Genomic DNA, 20,545 nt, shown 5'->3' with positions numbered 1-20,545 from the left:
CTTTCACTTTTCATTGTGTAAGATTTTGACACTGTAACCACACTTTCACTTATAGAGGAAACCCACTGGAGTGTCTGCATAATAAAATGATTAAGATGTAAACAAAGTCATTCGGAGTGGCTTGATATAAAATTGTCCATTGAGGTCAGAATTGTTCACAGTGGTGGTGACAGGAACAACATGTCAATCATATCAAACCACCTTGACTTACTTTACATCTCAATGATTGAATTATGCAGAAATTTTGAAAAACTGGCAGAATTTGACAAATTTCTTTGTACTTTTTCGACCCCTACATAAACGCTCTAGTCTGCTGGAGTATTTAAAATGTAGCTAACCCTCCTATTATCTCTGAGGTCACTCAATTTTTAACGTCTCTAAACAAATGACTGACATCATTTTTTTTTTCTTCATATTTAATGACTTTTCCTAATTTAATGGGGATACGTGGGTGCACATAAAATTAACATGATATGTTGTCAACGTCCTGTACACATATTGTTCGTATCACTGTTCTTTAGGATCAGTTTGGCCCCAGGCTATTTATGCTGTGTAAAACAAGAAATATCAACATTTTACACACATTTGTTTTGGATATTTGGATAAAATGCACATTTATCATCTTCAGAACGTTCCCTCTGCTTCAGGGCCCTGACCTAACATAAATAAACCTGCTGTAGTGCGAGAACCACTTATAGTTCACACTACATGGTGGAGGGGAAAACAAAATTCCCACCAGAACATTAATATTTCCCAGAGGTTTAAACTGTTTACCAAAAAAAAAAGAAAGTATAAAAGATGTTAGTGAATTTGAGGATAACAGGAGGGTTAAATAAGAGGATACCCTACTGTAACGTTACATTCAGTCAAGGTTTGTAAGGCAGTTGACTCGCAGCTTGTAAACTGCTCTCCTTCAAACTCATGTTAAGACCATGAATATCTGAATAAATCATCAGCTGCTTGTCTATAAAAGCTTATATACAAAGCTCACATATGTTTACAACTCAAATGAATACTTGAAGACTCTCAGGAACTGTTCAGGGAATTTCCAGAGAAGATGAAGGCTGTCTGTCTTCTTCTACAGCCGACCAAGCACATCACTTCATATTCCGATGGCGTAACCATTAGAGAGGAAAGCGATGTGTTTGCCAACCAATACAGAAGTCAGCACAGAGAGCAGTTGACTTAATGGCGGAGTTTCCCTCTGGCTCTGGGCCAAGTGTCGTGTCAGAGCTGTGGGGTGAACCACTTTTGGCCAATTTAGGAGGTTTTCCTGACGAAAGCTAAATTCAGCAAGCCAAACATTCCCAGAAAGACTCTGAGCATGCGCAGTGCACACTGAAGGCGACCGTTAAATCTGGCTGATAGTGCGATGTGTTCAGCTTCATGCTGCCTGGGCTTAAAATCCTAACAGACACTTAATATCCGCCTTTAACTGAATTTAACAGGATTTCCTGTTGTTTTGTGGTGAGGACCCGCTCACTAGACGATAAGGTAAAAAAGAGGGTACTTTATAACGTCTCTGGTACAACAAATAGATGATTTTGGGGGACGAGTTTCGGTTCCGAAAAGCACTCAGAATACCAGATCTCCCCGCGTCATCACGTGACGTAAACAAGTTCTCTGGCTGCGCTAGGCTGCACTGAACCGGACCGTTTGTGCTAGCTAGCTTACCTACCTACCGAACTATCCACCCACCCACCTACCTATCTACCTACCCACCCACCCACCAACCTACTTACCTACCTACCAACCTACTTACCTACCTACCTACCTATCCGCAAACCCACCTACCTACCTAACTACCCACCTACCTACCTACCTATCTGATTGTTTTTTTTTTTAAGACAACAGCAAACACAAAAAACGCAAAGTGGGGATGAATATGAGGCTGAAACGCAGATATCATGGTCAGAGCTGGATGCTACTATGAACTGGCTGCAGACTTTAAACTGTAAAGAGTGTGATTATTTACTCTGAAACTGAACTCAAGCAGTTTCTCTGTACAAGCTGAATTGATATTATCAGAAGAACCCGGATCACTGTGGAGCTGGAAGGCTAAAGAGTCACTCGTTTTTCCTCTCACACTACAGATCATCTGCTCTGCCATTCGCTTCAGATCAAGCTTCCGAAAATCGCTTCCCAGCTAACATGTCCATGTAGGCCCCATGTGGGTTTTGCCTGGGATTTGTGGGTCTTACCTGGCCATGGGCTTTGTGTGAGCCCCAACTGGGTTATAGTCGTGGCCCAAATTAGGCTACGCTCATGGGCCCCGGTTGGGTTACTGTTGTGGGCCCCGATCATGCTAGTGATGTGGAGTCGATTCCAAAAGAGTAGATTCTTTAAATACAACTCATATGGGAGTCAGGATCGAGTCTTTACCAAAGACTCTGTGAGTTGAAGAGCTTGGAGTCGACTCTTTCACTACTCTTTGACTATTTTTCATTGTATTTGGCTCTAGGGGCATTTTGATGGAGGCTTGTTGAGTTTCAGTAACATGAGTTTGTTTATCAGCTTATGAAATGCCAGTGCTGTTCACCTGTAGCTGCCAAAAATGATACGTCTGTCTCTCTGCAGCCTTGCGTCCATAAATGTCATATTGCACAACTGTTAACACATGCTATCATTAACAGTACATAGTCACTGGTTCATTCACTGGAGGGGACATGCACCACTGCACTGTCAACAGCATATTATTTATGCAATTTAATTATTTTTGCACTGCCCATTTATTTTTATTGCTGTTTTAGTATATTTTATTATGTATCTTTACTTTCTATTTATGCATCTGTAAATAGAGTACAGCAATACTTTGCCCCTGTTTTATTTTGCTCTTTACTGTACTTTGTTCTGCTGCAATAGAAGAATTTCCCTCTGGGATCAATATAGTGACCATGATCCATCCATCCATCCATCCATCCATCCATCCATCATCTCTGGAAAATTGGAATAAGAAACTAAATGCTCTGGAGTGAAAACTTTACTATAAATCTGTAAAATTGGCTAATAATAGTTTCTTTTTCATAGAATTGTGACTAAAGTAATGATTTTCTCAGCACATCACTGAGTTTCCCATCAAAGCTTGAGTTTGTTTGAGAATGCTCATTAACTATGTGAAACAAGTTAAATTATGTAAATTCTGGAGTAAGAAGATTTGTCAAGCTACCTGATTTTACTTGGTATACTTTACAAATTCTGATCATATCACTGTAATGATATAATGATATATCACAAAAAATGAGTAATAAGATTAGGCTGGTTTAATACCTGCTGTATCCCTTTATTGCTGGTTGTAGTGCTGTCTTGGCTAAAACTGAGTAGAGTCGAGGAGCCGACTCAGTCAGTTCCAGCGGCAGGAGTCGAGAGTCAGAGTGGACTCCAGAAAACCTGGAGTCATGCATCACTAAGTCAAGGTGTTCATTCATGTGTGAGTCCTAGAAGTTGTTTTGAAATAATTTCTTGCATTTATTTTCTATTAATATGCCTCAGCCCACTTAACATGAGTATAAGACATAGACTGTAAATGTCTTTGCTTTTCCACATTGCTGGTGAGACTGGTTCAAAATGCTAAAGATTTTCAAACTGACTGATAAAACTAAACTTCCACTGCTGAGAATTAACAGAATTACGGAGGTAAGAAAGTGATATTTAGTACAGTTCCACTGCTATTGCAACTAAAATGGAATATTTTGTTGAAAAGATATTATTCCAAAAGACTGAAAGTTGAGCCTGTAAGCCAGTGAACCGTAAACATTTGCAAAAAGCCAGTTAGCCATGTGGCTAGGTAAACCGCTTTCAAATATCCATCTGACTTTATTTTTGATAGTCCTTATCTATACAGACTATTCAAAACATTTTATCTTGTTGATTAAGGACTTATAAAATCTAGTTCAGTTTAGGTTCTGGTACAAACGTGTATGTTATATGCTATATAAAGGCAGTTTTGCAGATAACTAGCTAACAGGGTAACAAGCTTGTTCAATAATATTCAGTTAAGCTTTAAGTTGAGGGCTTTACTGAGTGATTCATTGAAAATTACAACATACGAAGGAAAATTATTTTACTTGAATGTGTTTTACAAGCTTTAAATATATTTTAAAGCTAGAATTGTCATGAGTAGCATTAAACCCAGTGTGCAGTGACTGCAAACTTCTGTTTACTATGGCGCCAACAGAACACTGCAACACTGGGCTGTTTGTGGAAATCTGCAATATCGTCCCCAAGGCTGTTGTACATAAAAAAAAACCCTAATGAAATTACTGGATCTAAGGCATTTAGTCCACTTTAAATGTGGCATAAAAAGATCTTACATTTCATATGGCGATACTTGCAGATATCTTGCTTAAAGTATTGTGGTAACGTACTGCATTGCTCTTTAAAGTAAAATAACATTTTCTCTTTTTTCCTTTTTTATAATGTGATGCAGAGGACACTGCACACTATGAAGCTATATTTGTTTTGTAAAACAGTATTTTGTATTATATCACATTGCCTTTAATTAATAAACGAATTCACAGTATGAAAGTACACAGACTTGGCATTCTGTATTATGTTGCGATACAAAAGTGATGCCTGTTGTCAATTACACAGTGCAAATGGGTTGGAGCCACTTAAAATATCACAGTAATATCACAGAAAGTTCTGTGTCAAACCATGTTCATGTGAAAATGCCACTGGAATGGTTACTCTCTGCACTTAGAACTGTTCGGCCCTGCCTTTGTGGGCCCCAACTGGGCTGGTAGCTCATTGATGCTGACTGAGATGCTAACTGGGTTCAGATTGCGAAAATTTGTCAAAAGGGCCAAATCGAGATAAATTTGTGTAATGTAAGCCTAAATAGACTGGTGTTTCCCAGCTCCATGTCTGTACGTGTCATGTTTTGCTGCTTGAGCACCTTATTCTGTATCTTGATTTACCTTAAGGCCTTTTAAACAGCTAGCTACATTTGCTCTGTTGACACAGTTAAAGAATCCCTGTCTCATGAAAAATTGAAATTTGCTCGCTATTTTGAAATGAAACAGTACCTGACGCAGTTCGTGAAGCTTCAAAAAGTACCATTCACTCCCCAGTCCATACAGTCTATGGAAACTGAGTTGCAATAACAACCGGTTTTGAATTCATTGTATTTGTGATGTCAGGAAAACCAACACATTTACATGTACCTTCCTTCTTTAGCCTTCTGCAGTTTAGCTCCACCCCTTCACGTTTAAATTGTAAGGAGTGTTTCAGCCTGAACTGCTTTTTGAATGAAGCACCACACATAGGCAGTCAAGTAGAACAAAACAGCTTAAAGTTTGTCATCATTTTTTTTTTACTGACAAAATATTTTTTTCAATTACTCTTTTGGAGATATATATATGATGTTTGGATTTTGTTGATTGAGAACCAGATTTTTCTCACTTTGAGCTAAACCATAGTATTAGCTGCCCTTAAAAAGTTCAAGTGTGGAATGGAGCTGCTGCAGTACATGAGCTGGTTAAATATTTAGCCTCAGCACTGATCCCGTTAACCTTGAGGTATACCCAAGGTAAACTCACAAGCTCAAGAAAGCCCTCTTCTTTGTTTTTACCCATCAAACCATGAAGTCAAATTGTAGCCACAATAATCTTTCCATCCACCAGTAAGAATGCAGAGGAAAGGGGAAGGGCATTCAACCTTGGGCGCATGACTGATGTTTCCCATCCATGTGACTCACATCACATATTTTACCACCATTATACATGTAAGATGTATTTACATGTAAAGGAGTAATATCTGAAACGAGCCTCCTTGCATCAAAACGATTACACATGTATCAATCATTATATGTGTGACAAAAGACAGGATATATACTGACAGAAAATAAATAACTAGTTGTGTCGTGTATATGAAATCATCCTTCTTTGAAACTCATGCCTAAACTGACCCAGTCCATCTGGTGTCTGGTTTAACTGGCTAGTTAGTGAAAGTACGTGTTCAGACGTTCTATTAATAGAGCCACTGAGGCCCAAACAAAGCTGAAGACAAAAAAATTAGGCAATGAGGAAGTTGCTTGTTATTCTGCCTCAAGTTGTCAAGAATCTGTGGGTGGGAAAAAACACACACAAAAGCCAAAGCTGACAACTCCCACAAAACTCACTGACTCATTTATGAACCTAAATGTAGTCAAAATCACAAGATCTAAATACTTCTAAAGATAATGAGATTTCACAACTGCAAGCCTACCCCAAATTTAGCAAAAGCCAATATGGAAATGTCATTTAGATTCAAAACAAAAGGTTTCAAACCAAGCTTTTAATAAGACACAAAATAAGCAGTTTTCCGATATAGGAGAAACAGCTCATTTCACTCAGCTTACAACAGCATATTCTACAAGCATAATTACATATTTAGGTGTAGAACAACAAAGATCTTCACTGTTTAATCTGCTACGTCTCTCTTTCAAAATGCACACTTTAGATAGATGCCAGTGCGGGAATCTTGAGGCAGAGGTGGGTAGTAACTAGTCACATTTACTTGGTTACTTGTACTCAAGTAAACTTATGATGGATCTGTACTTTCCTGAGTATTTTCAATTCATAATACTATACTTTTACTACCACTCAAGTATATATGTGAAGAAAGGAATCTACTTTCTACTCAGTTACATTTTAATCATTAACATTTAGTTACTAATCTTTTTTTGGGGTTTAACTTTGTTAAGTTACATTGGTCATAGCACCTGTACTGCTTTATGATTGGTCACAACTCTCACGTTCGAGTTTTATCATTTTATTTTATGCATCAAACAGATAAGAATAGTAAAAGACTGGAGTTCTATAAGTTACTGAGTACTTAACTAGTTTTTGACCTATTCTTCTGCTTGTTTTCTCACAAGGTACTTTTACTTCAGTAGGAGTTCAGGCTACTCTACCCACCTCTGCTGCTCAATATTTACTTCATGTAGTCAAGTACATAAGTAAGCTCTACTTAAATGCCTGCTTTAAATGCATATTATTTAATGCTATTACTTGACATTCTTCTAAGATAAAGCGGTTCCAACAGAAACGTTAATGTAAAACAGATTCAAACAGATGTAAATATTCTCCATCACATACAACTGACTACTGTCAACCACAGGTTAGGTGGATGAATGTGGGATTTGATCCAACTAAATTCTGACAGACTGGTTAGTGGGAATGCTGTGAAGCCTGTACAATTAGCTAACGAATCTCCTATTTTATTTTGAGCAATAACTGTCATTTTCCCTTTCTTTAGTGCACGACTACCAAATGGCTACCTGCTTCTCCCAGATAATCTGCAGCAAGCATGTTCTACATTATCACAGCAGGAATACTGCCTTTTTTTCTGGTGGGTACCAAGCTCAGAATCCACTGTTTCCTCTCACACTCCAAAACAAATGGAGAAAGGCCTGGGCCTGGCCCTGAGGGGACACTTTCTGCATGAAAACACACAGCCATCACTTGTCAAGAGGTCCAACAGAATGGGCTCAGTTTGACCATACAGATCTGCCCCTTCCTGGTTCATGTTCATTTTGAGAGCCCTTCAAAGGACAGTGTATGGTATCTGGCATGGATCAAAACATATATGAACACATCAGTGTCATAGGTTCCACAATAGAAAAATGAAGGTTGCCTCTTTTCTAAGCAACTAGAGAGGACTTTTAAGAGTCTTCTTCGTTTTCAGTCTTTACTTGATTTAAGGAAATGCCCAGCAAGTCTTGCGGCAGGGAGTCGTGATCTATGCCGTGGCTCTGGCCCGCACTTACCATCTGGTTGAAATGTGCGTCGTAGTAGGAGGTCATGTTCATTGGAGGCTGGCTGGTTGAACTGAAGTTTGGATCTGTACCATCAAACATGAAGTTGGAGTTGGGATCTTGGTTATTTAAAAGCTGGAGAACATTTTGATGACCAAGGCACTCACTAATGCTAAAGAAGATGTTGCTCATGGTGTCTAGATCCAAACTCACACAGCCATCCTCTTGTTTGAGATCATCTTCTACATAAGGGTTGTCCTCCAGTATCTGAGCCATTAAAGGCTGGCTCTCTTCCTGGGCAGGAGTTGCCGACGGAATGCCACAGTCCAAGGTGGCGAAACAGAATGGATCAAACTGGTGAGATGGAGCCGGTTTATTCACCATCATGTCTGTAGCTGAAAAAACAATGAAATAAAAATTGGATTTTTTGGATATTCACATTAATCAATAAAACCAAAATCAATTACTGATTGATTAATAATTCATGTTAATCAATAAAACAAACACTCTAAATAGGGGTGGGCAATATTATACACTGTGGGTGGGTTGCACCAACAAGGATTAAGCTTAAACTTGGATTAAATCAAGGTTCATCAATTACTCCTGTTGCACTAAACTTTAAACGTAGTTTAAAAATAATTAGTGTTACTTTTAAACTGTCGTTTTAAACCTAAATTACTTTTAAAGTAAATCTAAATTTAATTTAATCCTGCATTATTATTTTAAAATCAAAGTTAAACTTCATTCAGGGATTAAACTGAAACTTCCAAATTAGGTGGTTTAAATTTACAAAAACTCTGTAAGGAAAACTATACATATAAAGCACCTCAGAAAACTTGCTTGTAACTCACTAAGGCTAATGATTCTGCCCACAATGGGGAGCTAGTAGCACTCAAGTATCTTTTGTGTGTATCATTGAAACAGAAGAAAATAAACACATTAGTAGCATCTTACTAATGCATATACATTCTGCAGTTACAAATTGCGTGTAAAATAAGTAAACGACTGAAGACAGATTAAATATATTCCAGTTAAAACAGTTTTGTTGAAATAGTTGATCTAGGATGAACAGCTTGGCCGATAGCTAGCTAACAAGGCTAGCAGGCTACTCTAATAATAATAATAATAATATTCAGTGTTGCTTTAATGGTACAGACAACACAGTTCCACAGCTCCACAGTCCAACGCTGTGGAAGATATATATATATATGTATGTGTGTGTGTATGTAATGAGGATGAATGAAGAAATCTTTTTCCTTTTTTTAACATCATATATTAATAAAAAAAAAGATTAAAGAATGACTTCATTGTGTGTTTGATCAATGGCTGAAATCCCCTACCTGGGAGGACACGACAGTCCTCGTTGAACTTGATGTCTGATTTTATTTTCCTCTTGCGGTTTACTTCATATGGATCTGCAGATCAAACAGGAAAGGCAAAAAAAACCCCTCTTCAATATAAAATCACTTGAGAGTCAGACTGCCGCCAGCACACTCTGCTTCAGCAGTAACGGTCTGTAACCGTCAAGCATTGCAGCCATGAATATGACTGGCCAGGAAACTCAGCAAAGCTTTTGGCTGGCGGGTTATTCATTTCAGACAGGGGTGGTTCTGAAGATACATGTAACTTAAGTATTGTTTTTGGCAGTGTTTCTGAACTGAAAGCTGCACAGGAAGCCTTGCTTTGATCAGCAGACAGAATGCACCCCACCTGTTTTTCACTTATGATGCTTTTACAGAAAAAAAAGAGTGCCATTAACTGGATGAAAACGACTGAAACATTAAGAGAGAAAACGTTGCTATGATTAAGTGAAGCCTCAACAAGCCTCATCGCCCACTCTACCCATTTCAATTATTGTGTAGGAGCAGTCAGACCACTTGAATGGAACTGTTGCTTCAGACTTAATATGGCAGTTTCACTTCTAAACTAGAGTTACTAAGAAAGAGTTGTAGAGAAGTACCCGTGCTGAGCCTTAAATCACCCACTGAAGCGATGAAAAACATTTCTTCTTAGTCACTTTCAGTTTCAGGGCTTCATGACTGTTGCTCCAAGATAAGCATGCCTTTACTAATACTTCACTAAATTCAAATTTTGTATGCAGTCTGTTCACTATTCTCTACTACAACATAAGCATATTTGGTTTCCACATTTTCAACAGTCAATTCATTAAGTGAAAGTGAATTTAAAGCCATATTACATATAAATAGATAACCTAAAAGTGAAAGTAGTATTTGTTTCTAGGTCAGGTTTAATTGGGGATTTTATATACAAGCCCATCGGGTATGAACAATGCTTCTATCATTACGCCTAATAACCACTACTACCAGAGCAGAAAGTACCCACTGGTTTCATCATTCAAATAACAACATGCTGCTGCTCCGCCCTGCACTGCATGTGCTGAGCGTGCTGTGTGCTGCCACTGACCTGTGTTGCAAGGAAGATAGGTGAACTTGACCGGGTCGCTGTACATGCGGTCCGAAATGCGGCGCAGAGACACGTTGACCTCCACTTCCTCACTAATGTCCTGCTCCTGATATGGCGGCGACTTGAAGACAATAGCGATCTGCCGATGAACGTCAGTCTGCGCAAATTCCGCCTTGGCCTCCCAATCGTCCAAACTGAAGACGATCTCAATGTCGTCTAAGTTTGTGGATTGAGCAGTTAGACAGAAAACAAACAGACAAACATTTTATCATACTTCTGTTTAACGTTACTGCTTACTAGGACTGAAAGACTAATAAAATGCGCAATTTGAAAGAGTGCAATTTTCAAATTGCAAGAGATTAAATTTTAGTTACATCCTACATTATCAACAATGTCGTTTTAACACATTTTAAGAGGGGAAATCTGACAAAATAATTAAGAAATGCCTGCAACCAAACAACCATGTGCTGTGACATAACAATCACAAACTAACAGGCAGTCTAGTGCACTACATTTGCCGTTCAGTCCTCAAACTAGAAAAAGCAAATATGCCATTTTGTTATGCCATTTCTGACATAGCATGATACACTTATCTATAAAATGGACACAACTACAGATAAAATTCAGGTTTCAAGAAGCTGCTATAGTTTGTAGCAATGTATGTCAGAGTATCAGAGTCAGAGTCAGTCATACAGTGTCCATTTGCGTGATGCGAATTGACGGATTATAAGCTTCCATTACTTGTTTACTACATTAGCCTTGTAACACAAAACTACAGAACCAAACCTCTGACCTCAAACACTGGATTTACTGTTTAATGGTCATTTATTAGTTTACAAGAATATAGCTTGATTTACTTCTGCTATTTAAAAAAGCCATACATTAGGCTATAACAGTACCACTCATAATGCTGCCACAATGATGGTTCTTCTGTTGTCTTTTCCATTAATTTACAACTTAATGCTGTGTTGTGGGGGTGCTGTCTGAAAATCCCACCAATCTAGTGCCCTTTGCCTTTTTAAACACTGAATGTAACTCTAGTAATCCCTTGTTTTTTAAACATAGCGTAAGGCTTACTGCATTGTTTAATTCTTGCACTTTTTAAATGTGTCAATGTTAGGTTTCTTCCTAACTCTTGTAGCTCTCATCTTAGACCAGGATGTAAGAACTGTAATCAAAGCAACAGAATAGTAAGAGCTGCTTATATTTAAACTGCCATGATGGCACAATACAAAACATCAAGATTGATTTCCTCCGAGTTATTTATTCATGTGGTTCCTGGTATTGTGTGGGTGTTTTGCTTACCTTTTTGCACTTTGTCGCACAGCATGTAGATCTCAGTTTTTCCTGTACAGGGACCCCTGACAACATTCAGTCTGTTAATTTTCAGCTCTGCTGTCGTGGTAGCTTCTGCTCAGGATACACAAATAATTAGTATTTTCGTATGTTACTACATTAGTATTAATTCCTCATCAGAGGATATTCTAAGCTTTGAGTTTGGTTTTACAACAACACTGTTGACTCTTACTCTTGTCGTAGATGGGGTTGGACACCACAGGACTGAGATGGATCCTGTCCCCATCCTCTCTCTCCAGCTCACACTGGAAACATAGCCTCACCACGTTCATATCAATATCTTCAATGCTCTTTGACTGCCCAGCTGTCAGAGAAAAAAAAAAGATGAAACTGAGCAAACACGTCACAAAATCTCTTAGGATTTCTTCTTTGTTTCTTTGTTTTCCTCTTACAAAGTGCTAGTGTAAGTTATCAACTTACTGTTGAACGGATCAATATTTTTATTCTTCCTCTTCATCAGTGAGACATCTAATTCCTTCCTCCGAACACACTGGATGCCTAAATTTACAAAACTGAAACAACAGCAACAATAACATTTCAATGTATGCTGCTGTTTGAGGCCTTGGTAAAAGAGCTAAATTCTCTATTATATTGCATTCATATTTCATACAGCCTTTTCACAATGTAGTGATTAATCATCAACAGAAATGTTAAGGGCTCTACTAGTAAGAGATGTGTGGAGTGCAGTATAAACATTTTCAGCAATATTAGCAATATGCAATATTTGTGGACTATACCTGTGGCATCGGGTTGTCTGGGGGTTGATGCAGATGATACAAATACCGTCTGCACAGTCTTTTCCAACCAAGCAGTGCGGGTGTGGGCGGTGAGGGATGTCCTTAGTCACCAGAGACACGGTCACTGTCACATTTTTAATCCCTTCGACTGGTCCTTGGAGCTATTTACAGAAATAGAGGAAATGCTTTTAAATGGTTTTGTCCCAAGTAAGACTATTCAAAGTGATGACATAATACTCTGAGCCATATATGGGAAAACAGTGAGTTTCTCATTGGAAACTGTGAGTTGTGTTTGTTTGTGAATGGTAATTCCCTCTTTCAGACCACACCAAAGACACACCTTTCATGTTGGGCGTTAGCTTTCGTTAGTGTACTCTGACTTTGTCACTTCTACAGCAACACCATTCACTTAGACCATAACAGGGGAACCCCCTTTAAGTTGGAGTAGCCGGTACATTCCAGAAGCGGCTCTAGAAACGGCCTCAACAACATTTAGCATTTTCATCACAAGCTAATCAGTAGTGTAAAATTCAAATGCATGCACTTATTCAAACAGCAAAAGGTCCCACAACTTTTGCCAGCCACATTTAAAGTATAGAGCCAATGGCATACAAAGCAACAAGGAACAACAGCCTCAATCAAAACTGCGGTCTTTTAGTGTTGTGTTGAACCCACTCTGACATATTCCAAGCAACTACGTTAGCATGGCAATGAATATATACCACTTGTATTTTCTCACTTTTCTGAAATAAAAGTGTTTGAGGTAAGCATTGCTAAAATTTCAAAACATACTGTATATGCTCCAGTCCATACAGTCTATATATGGAAACTAAGCTGCAAAAACAGCTTGTTTTGGGGTCCTTGTTTCTGTGATGTCATGAAAACTAACACATTCATGTATATCTGCTTATTTAGCTCCATCTATTCATGTTAAAATTATAAGGAGTGTTTCTCCCTGAACTGCTTTTTGAGGCACAATACAGAACAGCCTGTCAGAACAAAAACGATTTACATATATCAGTCTTACAGGCACAGTAACAAAAACAGCCTGTTAAATTCTAAGGGACAAAGAGAGCTTGAAGAAATGGTAAAAGTAAAAGTGAATTCTAACTATTTTTGGTAAATAAAGACATAGAAATATCATAAGGGTAACTCAGGAAGAAGAAGTAGTAGAAAAATGTAGGATATGGTCCCTTGAAATACATTTGTAGGCAAAGAGCTGACATTGCATCAATCAGGCCATGTTAAAAACAACCCGAATCACAAAAGCAGGATGCTTACTCACAAAATATGGGCACATGAGATCAAAGATTAGGTCATATTCCATAAGTCATATGAGTGAAGGATGCACATGCACATGTTCACACAAACACAAATATCTGTATTATACTCCAACGGCTCCCAATCCTGGTTCTGCCATACCCCCTGTCCTGCATAATTTACTGTTTTCCCTGCTTAAACACCTGTTTCTACTTAGCAAGGGCTTCTCATATCTTAAACTTTTATCTGTTGTCTGAATGCTTCATGGTGAATGTACCCACAGAAATGCTCCAAAAGTGCCTTGAATAAAATCTCTTTATATTGCTAATTAACTGCATTAAAAATTAAGAATGTTTTTGCCTTCTCCTGTAAAGATACTATTTTTGAGACACATGGGTTTTTTTGCAATGATATGATTGATTACCAGGAACAATAGTCACCCTGTACTCAAAACAGAACAGAAAACTTCACTCAGAACTTACAGTTGTATGCAAAATGTTAGGTGCCCCTGGTAAAACAGCATGTTTTGTTGATATTCTAAGTGAACATAAATTAACACGTCCTCTACAAAGAACAACATTCTACACATTTGAATGCACAATAACTATTTATTTGCTGAATTTAATATACTGGGGAAAAAAATAACTATTTGTGGCTTGTACCATTTTTTACCATAAGTTAAACTCAACAGATAAATAGAAATTGTACACTAAAATTTGTATAAAATGTTACAAATATGTTCCCTGTAGAGTATGTGTTAACTTATTTTAACTTAGAAAATCAACAAAACATTAATTTGTCTCTAATAATTGCATGCTACAAATTCAACAGATAGCAATTAGGTTAAAAATGCTGGAATATTCCTTAAATCCAGAGTGTTGTTAGAGCAGTAGCTCTCAAACCAGTCTTCAGGACCTCCAGACCATCCATCTTCTTGCTCTTTTCCCAAGTGTTGTGAGATACAGCTAAAATGTGGACTGTCTGAGGGGGCCTAAGGACCAGTTTGAGAACCACTGTGAGAGCATCAAAATGTGTAACTCCAGGGGTCCTCCAGGACCAGGACAGGACAACACTGGCAAGCACTGGCATCTAAGGCATTTTTCCAGACTCACCTCAATGGCAGGTAGCGTTTTGTTAACATCGGTGCTGGAGGCTCCCAGGATGCTGCCGGCTGAGCGGCCTTCACACTCGTAACGGAACCTCATGCCGCGCTCTTTGGGCTGCTCCACCACCACTAGCTGAGGTTTGTCCAGCAGGCTCTCCAGCTGCTCCATGCCCGTCTGCTGAGAGCGCCCGCACCGGCCTGCAGAAGCTGTCCCGCGACGCTGTCCTTGAGGTTTGGGGCCACGGGACGAAGGCATCGCTGACATGTTTCTGGGTCCAGTAGCGGTGACTTGAGTGAATAGATTAGTACGCTGGAAAGGAAAAGAGAAGAAAAGACAGTGAGAGAGAATTCAGAGCAATGCTGGCCTTTCAAAAACAACTTTAGATCAATACAAAGGCAAAGTCCAATGTCAAATCTTTTAATGTAAATTGAACTTTAGCAGTTTGTAGCTGTAGTAGTTTATACATTTGCTTCATTATTGTAGTTAGCAGTTTAGTGAGCTAGATCTCCATATGGCCAAGATGAAACACGGCACAAACAAAAACCCTGCTCCCAGGACCCAACTGCAAATATCTTGATCACAGCAACAGCACTTTTAGATGATTCTTCAATAATCAAAACCAGTCATCTGACTTAACATTTTAACATCTGTGTTCAACATAACTAAGTCTAATGTCTAAGTACTGCTCTTCATCAGGCCCTCACATACCTAACAGGCTTCTTGTAGTGCTGTTAGCTAAACAGAAACAAAGGATGCTTTAATGTCAAACCCTGTGGTCTGCAACAAAAGAGAAAGAGAAAGAACAGAGAGAAAGAGAGAGAGAGAGAAACAAGCACAGAGGGTGGAGGGGAAGAGAGAGAGGAGCAGAAAAAGAAAACAAACAGGTTAGCTAACGGCCCGTTCGGCTAGTGCTCTGTACTCACAGATCAGTCAGCAATAGAAGATGAAATGCGGAAGTAAAAAGACAAAAGCAACAGTTGGTCAGCCGCAGGGAAGCTGGGAGAGCAGCAGTGAAGCGAGAGAGAAAGAGAGCGCCTGGACATGCCTGAGGAAGGCCTCAGTTCGCCTGCACAAAGAGCAGCTAACAAGAGGCAAAAAGAGCATGGTGAAGAAACGGGAAACTAACAGAGAAGGAATGTCAGCCAATGAGCATGGAGAGGGGAGGGGCTGCTGCTTTCTGCCGGCAGAGGCTCGTAGGAGGAAGAGATCACCAACTGAAAGTAGGCATCAGATTTCAACCTTAAACTATGTCTCCTAAAAACCTCTCTCTGTAAAAATGTACCGGTCACTGTGTGGTATTTGATGCATTAGACAAGCCTTTCTGATCTACCACCACATCTCAAACTGTGACCAATACCAGCACCAAGATCTAATCGCACATTTCTACCGTCCTAACTTCTTAAAAACTTTTAACCTCAAGTTACCCATCAGTGGATGCTCACTCTCGTATAATATCCCTAGGGCCGGTTCCCAGGGCCAGTTTAAGTCTAAGCCTAGATTAAAGAGAATTGCTAGTAGTATTTCAACATTGACGCTTAGTTTTAGTCCAAGATTATGCTTAATCCATGTCCAGGAAACAGACAACCAAGGATGGCTTCCCAGACGTAGATGAAGCCTAGTCTTGGACTAAATTGTTGTCTCAGTCTAGGCTCATGCTTAATCTGAGTCTGGGAAATTGACCCCTAGAATTTATGAGGTTAAGGTCCTTATTATACTGCAACTGATAACCAGTATGCTGTTGTCACATGACATGGATGTTACCACTTTGTGAATATTGTGAGAAGCCCAAAAATGGCAAAACTGCAACAAATTCAACACAAACCTGAGCTGTTTATTTTATTATTATTATTATTATTATTATTATTCCTCTTATTTTGTTTTTTGTATATCATGATTTTACATGGTAATTGTCTGCAGATTATATCAAGAAATACTGTAATATAAATGAGTTCATATCGCTTATGTAAAGACGGCAACATGAACACGAAAAAACTGTGACAAATATCAACCATAATTAGCTACTTTTTGACTGCGGAATAACAGAGATTCAACTCATGATCAATGGAAGGGCAAGACCTGAGACAGGTGCCCCACTGGAGAACCCAACATGAGACACTCGTTGTTTAAATATATATGACAGATATCCACGCTAAACTGGCAAACTGAACAAAAAACACCAATTTTAGCATTACAAAACCATGTAAAATTTATCCAGGCCTTAAGTGTAGAAAACTAATGAAAATAGGAAACATAGGGGGTAATAAATAGAAACATAAACCACACAGAATTACTCTAAATATCTAGCTCTAAATATCTACTTGTGAATACTTCTCACTAACATTGTGACTTGAAATGTGTGATTTACATTTTGATCATTACAGTCCAGAGTCCAGGGTTTTTATCTTAAGGTAAATGCTTAAGGGATTTATTTAAACCTGTACAGTTAAATTCTGCAAATGTCAAAAAAGGTAAGTGCTGACATTTCAAATTATGGACTTCACTCACTTTCCATTTTCAAATTCACTGAAGACATTTTCAGCAACATCATTTAAGGTAAAGGGGAAAAAATTACACCAAACTTCCCTTAAGATGTTTTATGCGTGTGACCACAGGCCTGTTATTTTGGTGAAATACCTTATAAATCTAATAAAATATACCAATTTCTTTCTTGCTTGAGGCCTGGGGGAAGTCAGTGCATCTAGAGAGAAGCACTGGAGTACCACATCTGCCCCCAGCTGCTGGGGCACAGAGCTGGATGTCGGAGTCGATAGGAGGAAGAGAACATGGTGCGACTGCCAGTTAGTTGTGGTTGTGTTGTCATCTAGACTGCACAGGGGTGTTTGGTTGCTTTTAAATGATCTGATTCACCTACAGGTGGTTCACAAGCTCCATCTCATTAGATTAGATAAATTCCTCCACTTAAAAAGACAGTGTTTTTGATAATATAGACTACAATTTAAAATACAGCTCTTACGATTACAGCCCTAGGCGTCTTTATCCCCAGTGCTATGTGTTTCCAATATTCAAGTTAAATGTCAGTTGTCACACTGCTTAAACTGAGAACCGACAATCATCAGTCAGTAGTGCACTGTTTAACTAAAACTATTTGAGCGTAAAATTAAAATGAACTGTAAACATAAAATTAGACTTTCATCAGAATAGTTTTACCAGTTTTTTTTTTTATTTTAAAGGACTAATAAACACTAAAAACTTGTGAAACAACTGTGGCACATGAAGAAAATGGCTTAAGTTGCACACAACTGACTGACACCTGACTTTGAGTCTTCAACTCAACTTCAATTTGAATACACATGCAACATGTCACTGGGGCTCACCGTATCAGCTGGGAGATTGGTACACAGCAACCTGACTTTACCAGGTGTTAACTGAAACTGATAAGAAGCTACGCTTCATTTTCTGGTGATATGTACAGAAGTGGCGGTGCTGACCTTGGGGGGGTCAGTGCATCTAGAAAGAAGCACTGGAGTACTGCGTCTGCCCCCAGCTGGTGGGGCACAGACCTGGACCTCCAAGTCGACAGGAGGAGGAGGAGGTCCTGGGAGTCCTTTCTCCACAAGATACTCACTGATAATGTCTACAAAACAACAACAACAACAACATAAATGATATTTAGATGCCGTGTTATCAAGTGCAAGACGACTGCTCCTCGTATTTCATAAACAAAGGGGAATTCTGCCCATATTTCAAAATGTCTGCATATTTTAACCACTGAGATGTAAAAAAGTCAATCAGAGCGGTCCGATGTGAAATGGTGCGTTACAGAGAAACTTGGTAAAAAATGGTAGAGATGGGAATCAGGAGTCACAGCGTTTACAGTGCATACATAGCCATTTTATTGACTATTCAAAACAACCTGTGCACCTACATGTGTCTTCTGAGTCTTTATAAGTGATGTTGATTCTGGTAATTACGAAAAAAATATATAGTTTGTTTAGGGTACTATACTGCCTTACAGCACTCTGCGTAAACCTCTCCGCCATTAACATATTCTTTTTTTAAAACTACATTTTAGGCCAAAACCTTATTTCAAAACTATCCTAAAACACTGCCTTAGTCATCAGGCAGTGTGTTTCTCTGAGGGAGCTTCGAAAGGCACTAGGTCTTCAGATGTCTGGTTCCCATCACCACCGTTTATTTTCTGAGTTGGTACCAAGGTTTCTCTAGAATGACGCACTGCATATCAAACCGAACTGAATGACTTTGTTTACATATTATCGTTTGAATTATGCAGACAGTTTGAAAAATCAGTGGAATTCCCCTTTAAGATGTGTGTACCCTATGAGGCACAATGTGACAGCACCATGAAGATGGAAAAATAATGTTGTACTTCAATTAAAGAGAGAGAGGTGGTGATGAGCTGTAATGTCCAGAGGGATGAGACGAGAACAGGTTACTCACCGAGGTCGAAATCTGTGAAGAGAAGAACAACATCAGTGACATCGGTGCGACATTCACAAGGAAAGTGAAACCGAAAGTCTTTTTTTTTGCTATGGCAGTGCCCACAGAATAGACTACACCTCAGTATGATTTCCAAACATGGGAAAGAGGTTCAATCCATAGTGGCGTTTAATAAAGCATAAAACACATTAAGTACTTAGTATTGCGGGGTTTTACACGTCTTCACCAGCTCTGTGTACACAGTGGACGAGGAAGGCCGAAGTTGGCCTCCTATTCTCTCCTTGTTCGTCTTCTCCTGTTCCACCTTAAATGGTGCAGCAGTTCCATTAAGGAACCAAAACGTGACTGCTGCACCATTTAAGGTGGAACGGGTAACGTCGAACCAGAAGCTGGCGAAGAAGGAGAGGCCAACTTCAGGTTCGTCAGTGACGGCCGGTGTGACAGAAATACAGAAATACTCACAATGAGCACAATGACAGCACAGCCCTGATAACGACGTCTGCAGACTGAGCTGACACTCGATTAAAGCTGTTTGTTACCCTGAAACTAAGAAAAAACTGCTGCCTCCATGACTGACTGCTTCGCCTAACGTCGCCTGTGCATGATGCGCGTTCACGAGGCCTCGGCCATTAAAATTCACCCACAGTCCGCCCGAGATGGCGAGTTTAAACAGTTTAAACAGCGCAGCTGAGCGTTTTCACTCACCTCCTGTACCGTTGTGAACAGATCCGTTCATGATTCTCATGGCAAGTAAGAGCAGAAGAAGAAGAAAACGGCCACTTCGCCGCTGCTCCTCGCTAACGTCTCTCAATCTCAGTCTCCGAGCTCCGAAAGTCCTCTGTCTGTCGGCGTCGCGCCCGCGCTATGGGCTCATTTCCGGGCGCTCGTCTGTCCGCAGAGGTTTGTTTTTAGGCGTCGTCGTCGTGTTGAGGGTCGTTCACTGCCGCGCTTTGCTGCTTCTGCTTCTGCTTCGGCTCGTGCCATAAAAATATCTCACGTTTTCTGCCTAATTCGTTTCACTTTGTGCGACTTTAGCTCAGGCTGGGTGGAAATCCCCCTACGTCACCGCTGGGAAACCCCCCCCCCAACCCGTCGCCATGACAACGCGCTAGCAACAGGTGAGCTCTAGAAGGCGCGCGCATGCTATTGACAACAAGATATGGCAACATCTCCCTAAATGGCCAAGTCTCGGATGAGTCGAGGTAGATGCGTTTTCGTGAGGAAAGCACCTTCTTTATTTACACCTTTTAACTGTTTCCAGGCCTTTCAAATTGCACTCTGTGTACAACTGACTTCACCTGTTCTCTTCTAACAGGCAGTTACACTACAGTTAGTGTAATGTAGCTTTCTGTAACAATGAACACAGCGTTACACTCTACTGTAATATAGCATTCGTATAAATGCAGCAAGTTGTCTTCATTATTTTAATAGCTTATTGACAAAAAAAAAAATGTCTTTAGGTATCAACAAATATTTTTACACCCAACTGTAACTCTATTTCCCATGTA

The 20,545-nt window shown here is 39.4% G+C and overlaps 1 protein-coding gene across 3 annotated transcripts; it reads right to left on the bottom strand.

The window, feature by feature from the left end:
- Nucleotides 1–6,258: 6,258 nt before the first annotated feature.
- relb (v-rel avian reticuloendotheliosis viral oncogene homolog B) lies at nt 6,259–20,114 on the bottom strand. Of its 3 annotated transcripts, XM_036559712.1 has the most exons (11): nt 19,743–20,114; nt 19,038–19,049; nt 18,068–18,213; nt 14,625–14,927; nt 12,253–12,413; nt 11,936–12,027; nt 11,688–11,819; nt 11,465–11,569; nt 10,160–10,375; nt 9,076–9,150; nt 6,259–8,130 (listed from the first exon to the last, which is right to left on the bottom strand). In XM_036559712.1, exons 1-11 carry the CDS (start codon nt 19,780–19,782, stop codon nt 7,643–7,645), a joined length of 1,770 nt encoding a protein of 589 aa, XP_036415605.1. In that variant the 5' UTR covers nt 19,783–20,114; the 3' UTR covers nt 6,259–7,642. The 3 variants fall into 3 exon arrangements, with proteins under 3 accessions (XP_036415605.1, XP_036415624.1, XP_036415614.1); XM_036559731.1 differs by lacking the exons at nt 18,068–18,213; nt 19,038–19,049; nt 19,743–20,114 and adding an exon at nt 15,542–15,622; XM_036559721.1 differs by lacking the exons at nt 18,068–18,213; nt 19,038–19,049; nt 19,743–20,114 and adding an exon at nt 15,327–15,459.
- Nucleotides 20,115–20,545: the final 431 nt, after the last annotated feature.

This window comes from Colossoma macropomum, unplaced genomic scaffold (genome assembly GCF_904425465.1).
Source record: "Colossoma macropomum unplaced genomic scaffold, Colossoma_macropomum, whole genome shotgun sequence".
Lineage (NCBI taxonomy): Eukaryota > Metazoa > Chordata > Actinopteri > Characiformes > Serrasalmidae > Colossoma > Colossoma macropomum.
The sequence above is the reverse complement of the archived record's forward strand: the minus strand, read 5'-3'. Positions and strand labels throughout refer to the sequence as shown.

Excerpts from the sequence above, each read along its gene's own strand:
- relb (XM_036559712.1), bottom strand. The coding sequence starts at position 19,782 with ATGAGAATCATGAACGGATCTGTTCACAACGGTACAGGAG. Across the intron at positions 11,570-11,687 it reads CAACCCCATCTACGACAAGA|AAGCTACCACGACAGCAGAG; the intron begins GTAAGAGTCAAC and ends TATCCTGAGCAG. Across the intron at positions 8,131-9,075 it reads GGACTGTCGTGTCCTCCCAG|CTACAGACATGATGGTGAAT; the intron begins GTAGGGGATTTC and ends TTGTTTTTTCAG.